At 48.9% G+C, this 15,369-nt stretch overlaps 1 protein-coding gene and 1 long non-coding RNA gene across 3 annotated transcripts in view; one reads left to right on the plus strand and one right to left on the minus strand.

Moving 5' to 3' along the window:
- The window catches only part of LOC112399281 (uncharacterized), a 19,992-nt gene extending 19,873 nt beyond the window's left edge, over window positions 1–119 (minus strand). Inside the window, exon 1 of the long non-coding RNA XR_003003197.1 lies at window positions 40–119. This is a non-coding gene — a long non-coding RNA (uncharacterized LOC112399281). The remainder of the gene's footprint in view (window positions 1–39) is intronic.
- UMOD (uromodulin) lies at window positions 1–14,544 on the plus strand. 2 transcript variants are annotated; one of them, XM_024744354.1, is made up of 11 exons: window positions 1–53; window positions 1,541–1,737; window positions 2,909–3,685; window positions 3,782–3,889; window positions 5,031–5,239; window positions 6,190–6,338; window positions 8,705–8,950; window positions 11,474–11,636; window positions 12,230–12,311; window positions 13,128–13,169; window positions 14,216–14,544. In XM_024744354.1, the coding sequence occupies exons 2-11, from the start codon at window positions 1,644–1,646 to the stop codon at window positions 14,275–14,277; spliced, it is 1,932 nt and encodes a 643-aa protein (XP_024600122.1). In that variant the 5' UTR covers window positions 1–53; window positions 1,541–1,643; the 3' UTR covers window positions 14,278–14,544. The 2 variants fall into 2 exon arrangements, with proteins under 2 accessions (XP_024600122.1, XP_024600123.1); XM_024744355.1 differs by lacking the exon at window positions 1–53 and adding an exon at window positions 150–221.
- The last annotated feature ends 825 nt before the right edge of the window (window positions 14,545–15,369 follow it).

A 15,369-nucleotide genomic window follows, 5' to 3' on the forward strand; every position in this document is an offset into this window, starting at 1 on the left:
TATATAGGAGGCACACACTTGTAAACGGATTAATCCTACCTTTCTGGCTTCAGGTAAGGCTTTCTGCAGCTCTCACTTCTCCTAGCCACTTCTCCCCATCTGGTCTTCTGCTGATTTCCATTCTGTTTGAGGGAGGGGGGAGCAGAAATGAAGAGATTGGACACTTGGGTCAGACCTAGGTTGAGTCATCACTCTGCTGACCATTGGCTCCGTGAGCTTTGGTAAGTCGATCCCCCTCTCTCTCAGCCTGTGCTTCCCTAACAACAATTTTTTCATTCATTCAATTCCTATTAGTGAAGTGGCTACTATGTACCAGGCAGTGGGGTATGCAGCAGTGACCAAGAGTATCTGCTCTGAGCCTGCTTTGCACATCTCATCTCAGTTAATCCCTGGACCACAATATGCAGGCGGTTATTAGCCAAACTATAGGTCACAACCTATTAGTGGATCATGAAACCATTCGTGGATTACATTCAGAATTTTATTTTAATTAAATACAATAGAATATGTCATCAAAGAATGCACACCGTAATGGTAAGAATTGTTTTATAAAACATTCATTTCACGTGTGCATGTGCGTGTGTGTGTGTGTGTGTGTGTGTGTACAAGCAGCTGTACTGGGTCATGGCATAAACTAATTTCCTTATAGCAGATTATTGTCTCAAAGACTTGCAAAACACTTTTCTAGGTCACAGGTTCTTTGATGACAAGGGACTTCTTCACAGTGAGCCTGATGTATTGTAGTCACTCAGTTTGTGCAAGCACTGATCTCTATTTCATAGATGAGGAAACTAAGTCTTAGCGAATTGAAATACATTGCCCAGTGTCACACGATGAGTTTACCAACCATAGTGATTGGTAAAATAGGGATTTGAATCCTGGTTGCAGGCTCCAGATCCCACATATTTAACCACCATGCTACGCTATTTTGCTGCTGTAAAAATTGGGGTAATAGTAGATTATTTTGCCAGGTGGGTGAAATAATAAGTGAGCACTCTGGAAACGTTAAAATACATTACGAAGGTTAATCACCTCTCAAGTTGCTTATCTCAAGCCACTTCTTCACAATATGTGAGCTGCATGAAGTCAGGGACTTTGTCTGTCACCTTGGTGCATAGTTCCCTGTTTGGCACATAGTAACTACTCAATAAATGTTTGTTGAATGAATAAACGTATCTGGGCAAGTTCAAAGTTTCCCATCAGGAGATCAGGAGTTGGCTGTTAAGACCCAAAGCTGCCTCCAGTAAGACGGTGAGTCCAGAACACTCCCCCGTCTTGCTGGTTCCTGCTCCAGATGAGAGATTCAGTTCTTCCAAATGCGCTGGAACTGGGGAAGCTGATGCTGGGATGTGAGTGGGAGTTAAGAGTAGGGCCACAGAGGGGAAAACCCCACCAAAGCAAGGGCCACAACAATACACACTTTTTGTGGTTCACATAAATGGCATCTCCTGGACTCAGGCAGTGCGCAACCAAAGTACTCCTCCCAACTGTGGGGCTGGGAGTTAGATCACGTGTTTATCCCATCCGTCTCTGTTCACAGGACTTCAGGTGTCAAGGACAAGTTGGAAACCCCAAGAGGCCAACTTTTCCTTGCCTTTGGGAAAGTCTCCCCAGACCAGAAGTAGCTGAGGAGAGCAGAAAAGATGAAGCGGCTTTTCTCTTCGACCTTAATGTGGATGGTAGTGGTGGTGACCTCTTGGGTCGTCATAGCTGCAGCCTCTGACACCTCGGCAGCGAGTAAGTGCTGTGTGCGTATAGCGAGCAGTACCCGCATGAGCAGGGGCGGTTTCGATCCCCCTCCTATTATGCTTGAGAGTTGCACAGTCTTTATTCTACATGCATTTCTTACTCTATAAGGTACATAGGACGCACCCAGGAATTTTACTGAAATGCAGTTTCTGATTCAGTAAGTCTGGAGTGGGGCCTGAGACTCTGCATTCTAATAAGCTCCCAGATAATGATGACGCTGTGGTCCTTGGATCACATATTGAGAGACAAAAAGTCTAGAACATCACTAAGGCCCCCTGGCACTTCACTGGAAGGTCAAGAACATATGCAACCACACAGGAGATTTGAACACACCCAGGTGGCTCCCAAATACCTCCCGTTTAACACTTAAGTGACCGTTCCATTGGGTCGCACATTGCTTCAGCCTTTCCTTGGAGGAGGGAGCTGGCCACCACCCCACAATCCCCAGCTGCGGTACTTTGGGACAGGGAGTAAACACCATCGTGTTGTCGTGGTTAAGAGCACACACTCTATGGTCCTGCCACCTCGGTTTGTGTCCTAACTCTGCTGCTCACCAGTGGAGCAAGTGGCTTAAGACTTCTGGATCTTGTTTCCTCACCTTTCAAATAAGGGCAAGTACGAAAGTCATTCCCCAGGGCCGCTGAAGAGGATTCAATGCGCTAATGAATAGAAAGTGCCTATCCCAGTGTCTGGAATGTACTAGGTGCTTAATAAACAACAGCTCACTATCTTTACTGTTATCGGGTTGGCCAGAAGGTTCGTTTGGATTTCTCCATACGATCTTATTATTATTGTCACAGAGGAACAAAGCGTGACTGCCACCGCCAGATAGAGAGAGGAAGCAGGGAAGGAGATCTGAGCAAAAGGCGTAGAATGTACCAAGTCGGGGAAGGGGTGACAGGGTCACCTAAGTGCTACCAAAGTGTCGAGAACTCTGCATGATTCCTCTGGAGGTGGAAAGGTGGACATTTGAAAAGAAGACACAGCTTGAAGGCAATGCTTAGACGCCATCAGGGGAGTTTGGTTTGTTTCTTTCGAAGGTGGTCGGCTATGAACTAAGTCTTAAAGAACGTGGGTACCCTAAGGGACACGGGAAGAGTCTCTGGGTGACCAGTGGCCTAGCGGCCTCCACTCTGAGTCTGGTCTCTTCTGTCCGCAGGAGGCTGCTCTGAATGTCACAGCAATGCCACCTGCTCGGAGGATGGGGCTGCCACTACGTGCTCCTGCCAGGCGGGCTTCACTGGCGACGGCCTCGAGTGCGAGGACCTGGACGAATGCGCCACTCCTGGGACACACAACTGCTCCGCCCCCAGCAGCTGCGTGAACACCCCAGGTTCCTACACGTGCGTCTGCCCCGAAGGCTTCCGCCTGAGCTCCGAGCTCGGCTGCATGGACGTGGACGAGTGTGCAGAGCCAGGGCTCAGCCACTGCCACACCCTGGCCTCCTGCGTCAACAGCGAGGGCAACTACTCGTGTGTGTGCCCGGCGGGCTACTGGGGGGACGGGAGGCACTGTGAGTGCTCCCCGGGCTCCTGCGGGCCTGGCCTGGACTGCGTGCATGAGGGCGACACGCTCGTGTGCGCCGACCCGTGCCAGGCCCACCGTATCCTGGACGAGTACTGGCGCAGCGCCCAGTACGGCGCGGGCTACGCCTGTGACTCCGACGTGGCCGGCTGGTACCGCTTCGTGGGCCAGGGCGGCGTGCGCCTGGCCGAGACCTGCGTGCCCGTCCTGCGCTGCAACACGGCCGCCCCCATGTGGCTCAACGGCACGCACCCGTCGAGCAGCGAGGGCATCGTGAGCCGCAGGGCCTGCGCGCACTGGAGCGGCCACTGCTGCCTGTGGGACGCGCTCGTCCAGGTGAAGGCCTGTGCCGGCGGCTACTATGTCTATAACCTGACGGCGCCCCCCGAGTGCCATCTGGCTTACTGCACAGGTGAGTGGGTGACTCCCCGCCACCGCAACCGGGCGGCGTGGGCGCCTCGAGGGACTGGAGCGCATCTTTGTTGACTGTCTGTCTATAACCCTGCAGACCCCGGTTCCGTGGAGGGGACGTGTGAGGAGTGTAGTGTGGACGAGGACTGCAAATCGGATAATGGCAGATGGCACTGCCAGTGCAAACAGGACTTCAGCATCACCGGTGAGGCCAGCGGGGAGGAGGGGAGGTGCTGAGAAATGTCAGCGACCAGGGGAGGGACACATTCCTGTGTGGGAATTGGGGGCCTGTGGGGATGATCCAGGGAATGCTTATTATCCAATCTGAGTGGAAAGCCGGTCCGGTAACATCCATTTAATCCAGCAAGAAGCTCTCTGGGCTCCCAGAGCTTGGGGAACAACCTCACCCCCAGCCTTCTTTCTGAGGCCCCCTGCACCACAGTGGATACGCAAGTGGCTGCCACCTTTTGGCCCGAGGCTACCTGAACCATATTCCTGCAGCACAAGAATGCAGGCGTGGCCCGCAGTCTGCAGTTTCTTGGGCCCGGCCCTCCACTGACCAGCTGAGGACCCTGAGCTGGGCCCTGGCCATCTCTAAACCTGTTTCCCCATATGTATAATGACTGAAGCAGGCTAGTATTTCCCAAATTCCAGTCCTGATATTAGTGACATCCTTCTTTTAAGTAAACTTGGGACATTGAAGTTTACTGCTGTGTCTGTCTGTGGGAAGTAACACTTACCCTACGTAGAGGTAGACGGTAACAGTGAAAATGAATACAATGAAAGAAAGTGATTCAGTTTCAGCAGCTGTGTAAATACTTCAATTTAAAAAGTCCAACCGTATTTTGTTATGTGCTGCAAATACTTAGCCAGAGGTCTGCACTCTGTTGTTTCAAAGGAAAATTACCAAGTGTAGGGCACTGAAAACATTAGCAGCTATTGACGACTGTCTCCTTGATGTAGAAAGGATGGAAAGAAATTGCAGTTAACTTATTAGCTTTCTTTGTTTGCTTGTTGTGTTGTTTTGTTTTCTTTTCCTGGGATTCAATGTTATTTAATGCCTGGGCAGTGAATGACCCAAAGATACTACTGTTCTTTGTATACAACCTACTCTTAGGGTAACGTGGTCTGGTGGTTGGTCACGTGGATCCATCCAGTGAGCTGGGAATCCAGTCTCATGTCTCCATCTCTCTCAGAAGGGAGACCACAGCGGGAGACCAAAGCGAGTCTGAGTACCCCCAGCTGGTGGCCAACCTGGCTAGCTGGGCCTGGGCCCTGGGGATGTGCTGTACCCTGAATTGTGGTCCCAGACCTCCCTCCAATCCTGCCTTCCCTAATCATTTCAGATCTCTCCCTCCTGGAGCGCAGGCTGGAATGTGGGGTCAATGACATTAAGCTGTCCCTGGGCAAGTGCCAGGTCCAGAGCCTGGGCTTTGAGAAGGTCTTCATGTACCTGCGAGACAGCCAGTGCTCAGGCTTCACTGAGAGGGGCGACCGGGACTGGATGTCCGTGGTGACCCCAGCCAGGGATGGGCCCTGTGGGACGGTGATGACGGTACGTTCTGGCCAATGTGGGACAGGGTCAGAGCACTGCCTGGTTCAAGCCTAGCCCTACCACTTGCTAGCTGTGTGAGTTTGGGTGACTGAGTTAACCTAGCTGTGCCTCAGCTTCCTCAGCTGTAACATGGAGTAACAATAGTACCTACTGCATAGGGTTAAGAGGGTTAAAGGAGTTAATGTGTGTGAAATGATCAGGACAGTGACTGGCACATAATAAGTGCTCGGTAATCGTTAGCTGCAAATAAGAGGATGATCCATAGTGATAGTTCCCCATTTTACAGATGGGAAAGGTCAGGCCCAGACAGTGCAATGACTATTCTAAGCCAGTAGGTATCAGCGCTGAGTTCAGAAGCAGATCTGTTTGTCTCTGGCCATCCTGGGAGGCAGGGTCTGCATCACTGATGTTTGTAGACCTAGGACCTCAGCTATAGAAGCCTCCTCCAAAGGGACCCAGAGGTAAACACTTGTGTGAGTGGGCTCTGCTTCCTCCCATCTCCCTCATCCCCCAAAAGAAAAAGAAAGAGGACAAAAGAAACAAGGAAAAAACTGTCATTTGCCAGATATGGCTTTTTGAAGTTCCACCATTAATGATGACTCGGTACGTGGTTTTCAGTCTTTGTAGTGTTTGCGAGAGGAAGCATGGGGTGATGGGAAGAGTCCAGGCTTGTTAGAGCCCCTGTACCGGGGGCAAGTCACGCAGTTCCCATGAACTTCTGTCTCCTTTCAAGAGGCAGGGAGGTGCTTGCCTTGCCTCTTAGGGTCATTGCAGGGCCAGTGCAGTGACGCAGTATGTGCGTTTAGCTGGGGTGAGGGAAGGGGGCTAGCACATGAGTCGTGCTCACGGAAACTGGGAGGGCAGTTTCAACACCTTTGGCTTTGAACCTTACTCAGATTCTATGCCCCTTTTTCCACCCTCCCTCCCCCCACCTCCCCACCCTAACACAGAGGAATGAAACTCATGCCACATACAGCAATACTCTCTACCTGGCAGATGAGCTCATCATCCGTGACCGCAACATCAAAATCAACTTTGCGTGCTCCTATCCCCTGGACATGAAAGTCAGCCTGAAGACCTCCCTGCAGCCAATGGTCAGGTGCGGCCAGAGAGGGTCCCCAACGTCCCTGGCCGGCTCCACCCCACAACCCCTTAGGCACCAGGCCCTTAGCTTCCCTGTCAACTGCCGCCCATAAGAAGCTGGGTGGAGGGAGGTGGCTGGGAGGTAGTGTTGGACTCCATAAGGAGCCCCTAAGGAGCCCAGCTAGGATGTCTGGAGGCTGCTTTCAAATCCCGGCTCCATCCCACAGATGGCTTTGGGAAGTTGATGGCCCACTCTGAGTGTCAGTCTTCTCATATGTGAAATGGGTTTGGCAATGCTCGACTGTCTTTCTTAGAAGCACAAAAGTGCTCTGCAGAGGTGAAACCGATATTAGGGTCCCTGGCTTATCAGAGGGGTGGGGTGGTTGGACCAGAGGAAAGGAGGGAGAGGTCTCAGTTCAGACCTGCTATGGGACTGGGCAAATTGTACTCCGTATCTGGACCTCAGTTTCCTTCTCTGTAAATGGAAGGAGTTTGAATAAAGAGGGGTTTACAATTTATGCTTCTTGGAGTGTGAGGGTCTTTAACGAGGTGATTTAGGGGTGGGAACCAGAAAACTTCCACCCACATTGAGTGCCACATGAGGTTTTATTTTTTTTCCTATTTTTTAAATTGAAGTATAGTTGATTTACAATGTTGTGTTAACTTCTACATATAGCAAGGTGATTCAGATATATATATATATATATATATATATACACACACACACACACACACACACACACACACACACACACATTCTCTTTTCATATTCTTTTCCATTATGGTTTATCATAGGATATTGAATATAGTTCCCTGTGCTCTACAGTAGGACCTTGTTGTTTATCCATTCTGTATATAAAGCTTACATCTGCTAACCCCAAACTCCCACTCCGTCCCTCCCCAACCCCCTCCGCCTTGGCAACCACAAGTCTGTTCTCTATGTCCGTGAGTCTGTTTCTGTTTCATAGACAGGTTCATTTGTGTCATATTTTAGATTCCACATATAAGTGATATCTATGGTGTTTGTCTTTCTCTGTCTGACTTACTTCACTTAGCACGATGATCTCTAGTTGCATCCGTGTTGCTGCAGATGGCATGATTTCATCCTTTTTTATAGCTGAGTAGTATTCCTTTGTATATATCATGTACCACATCTTCTTTATCAGTTTTATTATTTAAAAGAATAAAAGGATCCTGTTGCTGAATAAACTTGAAAGTCTCTGAATAGGATGAATCACAAGCCAATGAGGCTGATACTGGACAAAAATAATAGTTGTAATAATAACAAGTGTTTACTGAGAGCTGACCACATGTCAGGCATTGTGCTAAGTGCTCTACATGGAACATCTCATTGAAAACTTAGCACACCCCAAGAGGCGTAAGTATTATTATTATTCCCATTATACAGATATGGAAATTGAAGGTCAAAGAAGGTTTAGTAAATTGTCCAGAGTTGTAGAGGCTAGTAAATGACAGAGCTGGGATTCAAACCCAGGCCGTCAGGCATAGAGTCCCCACTCTACCATGACCTTTTCTTTGAAGCTTGCCCATGGTCACATGTTCCCTGGGCCAAACAGACTTGGGGAAGGGCACTGGGCACTGATGAGGGTGCTTGGCTGACTTGAAGGAAGACAGTTACTCATTGTCTGCCTTTGTGTGGAGCATCACCTGGCCAAGCAGTGCCCTGGAGCAATGTGGCCGCGTCCCAGGCCTGGTAGGTTGCAGGGAACAACACATCTGTATGCAGATCTCTCTCTGGCTTGAGCTAGAAATCTCATTCCAGTCTAACCAAGTCCAAACCAATAACCCCATTCTCACCTCTGAAATGGACTTCCACATTACTATTCCTCATGTACCCCATTTCCTCGGGCATCAGTCTTTCAGTGTCCTTTGTAGGATAATCCCGTGGAGTCTACATCAGCGTGACTGTTTTTAATGTGATTTAAAATAACCCATTTTACAATCCCCAATCTTCTGCTGTAGGTGGAGCCAGAACTCTGACTAAGGCCTGTAGGACTCATAGCCCATCTTTTTAAACCGTTCTGGATTAAGACCAAAAAAGGAATCTAGGTGATTCCCTAGAGAAAGTGCTTGCTGCACTTCTTGAATGCAGGGGCCACACCTGAGGGGGTGGACATGTTACAGAAAATACGGTCTATGGATCAGAAGCGGCAGCATCACCTGGGAGCTCGTTAGAAAAGCAGAACCCTGAGCCCCACCCCAAACCTGTAGAACCAGAACCTGCATTTCACCAAGATCCCTAAGTGACCTGTGTGTGCCCATTGTAGTTTACGGAGCAATGGTTGGTGGGTTCCAGTCCTGATGAGCTGTCTGTTGTTGTTCTCAGCTCCGGTTCTCTCACCAGCCCCTCTCCTCCCGCAGCACCCTAAACATCAGCATGGGTGGGACCGGAACGTTCACCGTGTGGATGGCGCTCTTCCAGAGCCCTGCCTACATACAGCCCTACCAAGGCTCCTCCGTGACCCTGTCCACCGAGGCGTTTCTCTATGTGGGCACCATGCTGGATGGGGGCGACTTGTCCCGGTTTGCACTGCTGATGACCAACTGCTATGCCACACCCAGCAGCAATGCCACAGACCCCTTGAAGTACTTCATCATCCAGGACAGGTAAGGCCCATGGGTGGAATTTGGGAGCAGGGAGGGTCTTTGGACTTGGATGGGTACAAAGTACATTTTTATATTCATTCACCTCTAGCTGAAATTTAGCATTGCCATTCCTTATGATATAGGCAAGAAACCACAGAAACATTAGCAGGACATATGAAAACATTTGCACACATCATACTTTTTAGTTACTATAGTATTAGAACTTCTACTAGATATTATTTGATGTAATATCAAATCCATGTACTTGTAAATATATATACATTTATATAATAGATATGTAAATATATAATGCATGTATCAAAAGTTTTAATAGTTTAAGACTATGTTTAATTGGTTTTCTTTATAATCTTATGTAATTTAGTTTATGCATTTAAGGCATTCTTTTTGAGGAGGGAAGCATGGGCTTCACCAGATGGTGGAGGGGGTCCAGGACTCAGAAAAGGATGAGAAACCTGATGGAGAGGCAGGCCCCAGGCAGGAGCAGGCTGGCACTTGGCTGGGAGGAGTGCAGTGGAGGTATGGTTAGCCAAGGGCCAACTGAAACAGGGAGGACACAGATGGGCTGCCTTTGGCTCAAGTGCATTAGAGAACCATGAACCACACTGTGAGAAAGTAGCTCACAGTCTCATTCATAAATTGAACCAATATTTTTGGAAGTTTTCGTGTGCCAGGCTGTGTGAATAACAGTGAATAGAAGGGACAAAAATCTCTGCCCCCATATAGCTGATATTCTAAGCAGGGAGACCAACAATTAAACAAAAGTGACTTCCATGGCATATTAACGATGAAGAGGCTACGGGAAAAAACTTAAGCAGGAAAAGGGGAGGGCATTTGCAATTTTAATAGTGCAATCAGAGAAAGCACTCCCAGGAGACACTGACCTATTTCTGTTTCAGTTCTCTTAGAATCTGCGTGGTCAAATCAAGGGGGAAAGTCTCAGCCGGGTGCTCATCTGATGCTCACACTTCTGTTATTTGTTAATCTCCCTTTGCAACGAAAAGAAAGGAGAGCAGAAGTCTGTTTGGGGCCTTTTACAGTCAACAGTGTCTAAGTAAAATGTAATGGCACTGTTTTACTTTATTTTCATTAGTGTGGTCATGTTTTATATATGGCAACTAATACTGGTTGGCTATTTGTGGTTGTGATCTCCTAAAAAATAGATGTATTTCAGTAAAAAGGTGTGTAGATTTAAAGAAAAATAGTAATAATAATATAATAATGTAAAATAATAATACAGATATTGGGAAACAGGAAAACATTCATGGAGACGGTTTCTGGATAAGGCAAAAAAAGAACTGAAATTTGGAAGATGCTGGCATGACCTCGATTGGGGCATCATGGAGACGTGGGTTCATATCTTGGTTTTGCTATTTCTTAGTTTGAGACACAAGTCAGCTCATCTCTCAGGATATTCATGTTCTCGTATGTGAAATAGGCATAAATAAAACCTACCATGCAGGAATTTTTTAAGCTTTTTTTTTTTTTGTCTGAGTATAAAGGTAGAGCATGTACATTGTGGGAAGCTTGGAAAGTTTTGAAAAAGAAGCATGAAGAAATGCTGGCTGTGGCCCTGTGTTTCTGCCGTGGCATGGGTGGGAGCTGGGCTGAGAGCCGCCATTCTGTGAGAGGCTCAGAATATCACGGGGTGTGTAAAGAGGAGACAAGTTGGGGAGACCATGGGCAGCTAGAGGAGACACGTAGGTGCCTTGCTTGGGTTGGGTGCCTGGGGCTGCCGAGGGCAGTGCTGGATGCCACTCTCTCTGCCTTTCATGAGGTGGGTCCCCTTAACCTCAGGGCTTTTATTTTGCCAAGCGAAGTCGGATCTGAATTGTAGGGGACACAGAGCAGAGTGAACACCACCCCCAGAAGTTCCTTTCTCGGTTCTCCTATGCAATCAGCCTGCAGCCCCTTTTCTAAATCCATTTTGAGCAGATCGTGTGAAAGAGCAGACAGGGTACTTGATTTGCCTGCTGAGGGTACTGCTCCGGCCCAGCACCCGTGTGAGTCTCCGAACGTGCAGTTTTGAGTTTCTATCCATGTGTTTGGGTGCGTTGTGTATGTGTGTACATGAGCACACACACTCCAATGTGGTCAGTGGACCTCAGTGCTCAGACATTTCCATTGTTAAAATTAACACCAGGCACCAGTGGACAACCAATAAATGGTAGGTAATGATTCCTGCATGCCATTTCCTGGGAAATCAGGAAGTGCTGACTTTAGGATGGTTGCAGCTCTGTACCGATGACATTTTTACTTTAGAATCATATATATGAATCACCTATTGTACGTCACGTATTGTAATAAGTACTTTGTAATTTTAACTCATTTAATCGTTGCAACTATCTTATGGTGTGGGCTACAATTATTATTCCTCCTACGTAGATAGGGAAACAGGCTCAGAAAGGTTAAGTAAATGGCCCACGGTCACACAGCTAATACGTGGTGGAATGAGATTTAAATCCAGGAAGTCTGGCCCCAGAGTGTTTGCTTAACCAACCATGTTATATGACGTAACCTTCCCAGATGTCCACGCACGGAGGACTCAACCATCCAAGTGGAGGAGAATGGGGAGTCCCCTCAGGGGCGCTTTTCTGTCCAGATGTTCCGTTTTGCTGGAAACTATGACCTGGTCTACCTGCACTGTGAAGTGTACCTCTGTGACACCGTGAATGAAAAGTGCAAACCTGTGAGTCACCTCCCCTCCCTCAGCCTGCTCGCCACGTCCTCCGCCACGCCCAGCTCCCATAACCGAAGACATTTGGCCACAGGTTCAAAGAAAACATATAAACATTTTTCTGTTTTAGTACAGGGGTAGACAGAGCAATAAGATGAGGCTGCTGTAGCCGGGCAGGAGACCTAGGCTGTGGGGAAGTCAGGCGGGGTCAGGTCAGTGCAACAGAACCTCTGGCTCATCTGCAAGCTTGTATTCTAATAACAGAAACGGACATTTTTTAAGCACTGAGTGCGACTTATGTGTGTTAACTTTTTAATACTTCACAGCGGCTCTGGGAGGGAGGTATTTTACCAGTCCCTTTTTCGGTATGGGGAGAGAGGCGCAGAGGCTCAGTGACTTTCCTAAGATCGTACATCTAACATATGGTAGAGCTGGGACGTGAGCCCACGTATACCCATCTCCTAACAACCCCTGCCTCTACCATCCTCAAGTCCCAGCCTGAGGCAGGAGGTTGCCCCTGTGAAGGGTGTAGCCCACTCCCCCTGGCAGGGCCACATTCAGTCTCCCTTGTGGAAAGGTTTCTTTGTCACCCTCTCTCCCTGCAGACCTGCTCCGAGACCAGATTCCGCAGGGGGGGCTTCATAGACCAAACCCATGTCCTAAACTTGGGTCCCATCATACGGAAAGGTAAGAGGGCCCCTCCCTTCCCCACATTCCTGGCAAGAAGTGTTCTCTGGAGATGAGGAGGGGTGACAGAACCTGGCACTCGGGGTCTTACTGGGGTCTGAAGAACTGGAGCAAGTAAATCCTGCGAGGCGAGGTAGACTATAAGCTGCCTTCCTCTTGCCGGTTCTCATTCATTCATTCATTGCACAGCTGTCTTCTCATGCCTGCCTTGTGCCAGGCCTTGTGCTAGTGGCTAGGGTCTCAGGATGAGCAGCAACAGGTAAAGGCTGGCTCATGTGGCACCTATGGACCAGTAGGGGAGACATCATTCAAATAATCATGGATCTCTGCAGTTGCGATAAGTACAGTCACGAAAATGGACCAGGAACTCTGAGCTCTTCCGTTAGGGGGAGCAGACCTAGTGAGGAGGGTTGGGGAAGAATGGAGCTGAGGTTTGGAAATTGAGAAGGGATTAACTAAGAGGGGTCAGGAGAAGCAGAGGAGAGGGAGGAATCCCAGGGAGAGAGTAGAGCATGGGCAAAGGGCCTGTGGCAGGAGGGAGCCTACCGTGCTAGAGTAACTGGGATAAAGCCAGGCAGGCTGGAAGGAGGAGGGTGAGCTGATGCAGGTTGGGGACCAAACCCTGAAATATAATTGACATGTGGTTCTTGCTAAGGTTTTGGGCCTTTCTCTTGAAAGTAGCTGGCAGCCCCTGAGGGGTCCAAAGCAGGGGAGTGACATGATCAGATTGGGGCTTCTCTAGCTGCAAGGAAGAGCAGAAGAAAGGGGCTTCACCCAGGCTTCCCCATGCACTGATCCTTCTGTTTCCTCCCACAGGGAGCCAGGCCACAGTCTCAAGGGCTGCTCCCAGTAGCTCGGGTAAGTTCAGGTCCTCTTTGCACAGGCACTTGCACCAGAACCTTCCTCTGGGGCTTTTATCTGTGGGCCCAGGGTATGCTGGAGTACCTGGGCTGCTCGAGCTGAGCTCTGAAGAGGTGACGGCACTTACGGAAAGTCTTGGGCCTGAGGCTGCACACATAGCCATGCTGTCCTACAACAGTGTGCATGGACGCAGGCACGCACAGACAGGCGCACAAGAACAGACACCACCCAGACCTCACACGAGGTCACGTGCACATATTCACAGTCACACACAAAGGTGCGTGACAGCGGTAGCTGCGTGTGTGCCTATCTGTATATACAGACACATACTCGCTTGTTACACAGCTGTACACAGTGAACGAGCACACACTCTAGATCTGAACCTTGGGCACTTCCTGAAGCTTCAAGGCTCATCTCTGACACCTTTTTCAGGATGCTTAGTGCCGGGATGAACACAGCAGAAAAACAAGAAACGCTGTTTTTCTGCTTCTCTGCTCCTCTGACCACAAAGGCCGGGGACCGGCAGCATTTTCACGGCCCTTGATTTTTCTGGCCACTGAATTGACTGAAAATCTGGACGAAAAGTGAATCTGTGTAACTCGTGTCCTGCTTGGCTCCTGGCACCTAGATCCGAGCAGGTTGTTACATCAACCTAGTATTTGACCTGAGCTAGTTCATCCCAGTATCAGTGAGCTCAGAGCTGGAGAGTCAAGGTATCCCCAAGAGGCTTACCCTTTGCGAATATCCCTCAAGGGCACCAAGGTTGAGTAAGTTGGTCACTGCACGAGAGTGCCCTTTGGAGGGGATACCAAGGCTAGTGCCTGCGGAAAGCCTGCCCTTTTCAGATTGGCCCACCTGGGAGGACAGCTTTTTCTAATTGGTTTTCAGGACAGATAAAGAGAAAGCTTCCTTTTTCTAACTGATCAGCCCAGAGAGGGTGTCCTTTCCTATTGGTCAGTTTAGAGGAAGCAGTTCATGTTAGTTTTGCACATAAAATGTGCACATCAGTGCTAGCAGCAGCCCTGTAATCACTTTCCTTTCAGGGCTCCTGAAGGTCTGGTTGCCTCTGCTTCTGTCGGCCACCTTGACCCAGATGTCTCAGTGATCGGTGGCTGGAAACCCTGTGCTCTGTGGCTACCAACTTGCTTCCTACTGACTGGTGAGGCGATGCAGGCTAGCACTCTACTCACAGAGAAAGGAGCCCACATTTCAGTCACTCTGCTCCTGTTTTCTCCCCTTTAATCCTCGCTACCATAAAACAGCTTGTGTCTTTAAATGCTGCCTTCTCTCAAAATGGGACTTGTGATATGTCTGCACATGAGGCCCCTATCTCCTTAAATAGTGTTACAAAATAATAATTTTGAAAAGCTCAGTCTGTGACTCATTTCTTCACTCAATAAGTATTTATTGGGCACCTGCTCTATGTAGGCACTGTCCGTGGTGCTACGGATCCTATGATGAGAAAAACCAGACTCCATCCCTGCCGTCATGGACTTCATGGTCTGGTCACTGAGACTGGGTTCAACTCTAGTTCTGTGAGCTTAAATAAAATACACAATGTCTCTGAGCTTCATCCATCTATCTATCCATTCAATCAGTCAGTCAAGAAATATTTGCTGATCACTTACTATGTGCCAGGCACTGTGCTAGCTGCTGGGGATACAGCAGAGAACAATCCCTGCCCTCCTGGAGCTTAAGGTTTGGCAGGGGAAAAAGAACTTGAACAAGTAATGATAAGTGTGTCAGGCACTGCAGAAATGGAGGGTATAACAGGGGGCTGCTGCTTCTGCATAATGGGGATAATAGTGATACCCTCACAGGGTTCATTCAGTTTTTCCAGAAAAATTTTTTTGAGCACCTAATATATGCCAGGCACTGTGCTAGGTGCTGGGAAAAGACAGACTTGAATAAGATAGACACAGCCCCTGCCTTCTGGAGTCTCAAAATCCTTATAGGTGACGTACCTGGCACGTCCCAGGGACCCCTCCATCCTTTGCACTTCTCCCTCCCAATGTAGAAGATGTAGACCTGTTTACAGGGACTTGGCAGCAGAAGCAGAAGGCGGACCACTAACCCCAATGAGGGGGGATGCTTTGCAAGGGGGGCCTTCAGGAGGCTCCTTGCACACACAACCAGAGGCTGCCCAGGAGACCTGGATATCCCAAGGGGCTCTGGACTTCTTTGACCAGTGGACCAA

Source organism: Neophocaena asiaeorientalis, unplaced genomic scaffold, assembly GCF_003031525.2.
Source record: "Neophocaena asiaeorientalis asiaeorientalis breed wild unplaced genomic scaffold, Neophocaena_asiaeorientalis_V1.1 scaffold91, whole genome shotgun sequence".
NCBI lineage: Eukaryota > Metazoa > Chordata > Mammalia > Artiodactyla > Phocoenidae > Neophocaena > Neophocaena asiaeorientalis.

What these genes read in the sequence shown, in the direction of transcription:
- UMOD (XM_024744354.1), top strand. Translation starts at nt 1,644, where the DNA reads ATGAAGCGGCTTTTCTCTTCGACCTTAATGTGGATGGTAGTGGTGGTG. An exon ending in CTCTGACACCTCGGCAGCGA is followed by an intron (nt 1,738 to 2,908) that starts GTAAGTGCTGTG and finishes TTCTGTCCGCAG; the next exon opens with GAGGCTGCTCTGAATGTCAC. An exon ending in GGGTCCCATCATACGGAAAG is followed by an intron (nt 12,312 to 13,127) that starts GTAAGAGGGCCC and finishes TTCCTCCCACAG; the next exon opens with GGAGCCAGGCCACAGTCTCA.